Source organism: Aplysia californica, unplaced genomic scaffold (genome assembly GCF_000002075.1).
Source record: "Aplysia californica isolate F4 #8 unplaced genomic scaffold, AplCal3.0 scaffold00275, whole genome shotgun sequence".
Lineage (NCBI taxonomy): Eukaryota > Metazoa > Mollusca > Gastropoda > Aplysiida > Aplysiidae > Aplysia > Aplysia californica.
The window spans coordinates 734,668-737,094 of record NW_004797545.1 but is presented as its reverse complement, the minus strand read 5'-3'; the positions used below and the strand labels follow the sequence as shown (position 1 = coordinate 737,094).

The window sequence follows — 2,427 nt, the reverse complement described above, 5'->3', positions numbered from 1 at the left end:
TGAAAAAAATACGTTTGTTTTTGAGGCGACCGAGTCGGGCGATCGGCCATCCCATCCGTAGTGGGCACCCCGTTTTACTCTGCTCACCTCTCTAGTCTTAACAGCACAAAGTCCGCTTCGACTATCAAGGAGCCCCGGGAAATAGCAGTTCACAAAAGAGTGACAAAAGGACAAAAGAAACAGATAATAAAATGACGATAGTAAGGATGGGGAAAGAATAAGCAGCAATTCCACCAATGTTGTTTCAGCACAGTATGAGCATGACATTGATAGTTTTAGTAAGAGTTTCACGGCACTTGCCACACAATATGGTCATATAAGTGCCGAAGATTAGAGATGTTACAAGAGAGTAACAAACACAAAAAAGGAGGAGAGATAAGGATGAAAGATATTTTTTAGGAAAGAAGAAGCAAACCACACCAGAGCACCCGCCAACCACCCACTGACATTGATAAATCAGCCCATAAACAATTTTGTGTGCATAAGAAGATGCTAATATCCAACCTTTGGGAATGAAAGGTGAAGGAAACTATCAATTCTTAAGATTCTATACAAAAGTATGTTGCGTCACTGAATTTAGTATGAGAACTACTATATTATAAGAATAGATCCACTAAGTGTACACACAGATCTACCTGGAAATATAACGAAAAGAAAGGGTTTTTTAAAGTTTTAGTAAGAGTTTTATGGCACTTGCAAAACAATAAGGTCATAAAAGTGCTGAAGATTAGAGGGGTTACAAGAGAGTAACAGACACAAAAAAGAAGGAGGAAAGATCAGGATGATAGATATTGGATAGGAAAGAAGGAGCAAAACACACCAGAGCACCCGCCAACCACCCACAAAGCAAGTTTACACGTTCAACAAATTAATGCAACGATTACATAAACACCATTCTCATTGCTAACAACAACAACAACAACAACAATAACAACTACAACACCAGAAACAACAACAACAACAACAACAACAACAACAGCAGCAAAAGCAGCAGAAGCAGCAGCAGCAGCAAATTAACTCAACACAACCACACCCCCATCACCACCACTTCCACGACCACCACTAGCAACAACAACAACAACACTTTATTATTAGAGTAGAGGGTTTTACGGATCTCGCAACTGCATAAGGTCATATGAGCGCCAAAAAACAACACTAACAACAATAATAATAACAACAACAAGCCAAAGACCTGGTAGCCGAGAATCTTTCCCTTGGCGTACTCCCTGGTCTGCGGTACAGGTGTCCACGTGACCTCCATGGCCGAGCCGTTATAACCGTCCGCATAGACATTGGTCGGAATGGCGATAGGCACTGAGACAGAAATTGAGCAAAAGAGGAAACATAACAGCTGAAAAACATAACTTTTTAGAAAGGGAGAAAAAAAGCAATAAATATGTGGTAATTATGTTGTTCTAGTAGAGGTTTTATGGCGCTCGCAACTGCATAATAAGGTCATATGAGCGCCAGAAGATTAGAGGTGTTACAAGGGAGTAATTATTTTTCCTGTATTGGAAAAGGCAAAAAGAAAAGAAAAATATTCATTCCGACGGCGGTGAAATAGAATGAGAGATAATGTACACAAAATAATATACCACACACAGTTCTGAAAAAGAAAGAAGAAAAGGATCTCTCGTCGAAGTGAAAATTCTTTTTAAAAGGGGGGGGGGGATGACACAATATTATTGAACTGAAATAGAAAGGCTGAAAGAGAGTCCTCACTGACAATCTAAAAAATAAAATGTATAGGCAGACAGAATGCACTGATCAAGTCCATCACACAGGAAGAACGCACAGAGAGCCACAAATGACGCTCGCTACTCAGAAATCCAGAACAAGACGAACAGAGAAACAAAACAGACACACAAAGTCGCAACTCACAATCCTCAGCAGACATGATAGTGACCACAGTGGAGTTAGGCCCATAGCCCAGGTCGTTGAACGCTTGAACTTTGAACTCGTACTCCAGATAGTAGTTCTCCACCCCAACAAGTTCCACATGGTGGTCGTGACGACCCAGCAGCTTTTTCTGTGGAAAAGACAGTTGGTATTCCAACAGGGATCATAAAACTGACAGATGAAGAAATAGTTTCAAGTCTCGCAGCTCTAAGAGTGCGATCAAAGATAAGGCATTCAACCAGAGACTTTTTTTGGTAAGAGTTTTACGGCACTGGCAACACAATAAAGTGCCGAAGATTAGAAGTGTTACAAGGGAGCAACAAACACAAAAAAGAAAGAGGGGAGATAAAGACGATAGATGTTTAAAAGGAAGCAAACCACACCAGAGCACCCGCCAACCACCCACACCATTAAGGGACTGAATGTAACAAAGTTGGAGAAAATGGCCTGGGACATACATGCAGGATGTCGACTGTTCTCTGCCTTGAGTACCTGATAGTTCAGGGATAAAGAGTATGTAAGTGTGCC

General features: G+C 41.0%; 1 protein-coding gene across 1 annotated transcript in view; it reads right to left on the bottom strand.

Annotated features, from left to right (window-relative positions):
• Nucleotides 1–2,427, bottom strand: part of LOC101858638 (contactin) — a gene marked incomplete in the record, with an annotated part of 71,633 nt that overhangs the window by 13,576 nt on the left and 55,630 nt on the right. The window contains 3 exon segments of the mRNA XM_035970500.1: nt 628–635; nt 1,024–1,314; nt 1,882–2,064. Of these exon segments, the coding sequence (XP_035826393.1) occupies nt 628–635; nt 1,024–1,314; nt 1,882–2,064 (482 nt within the window).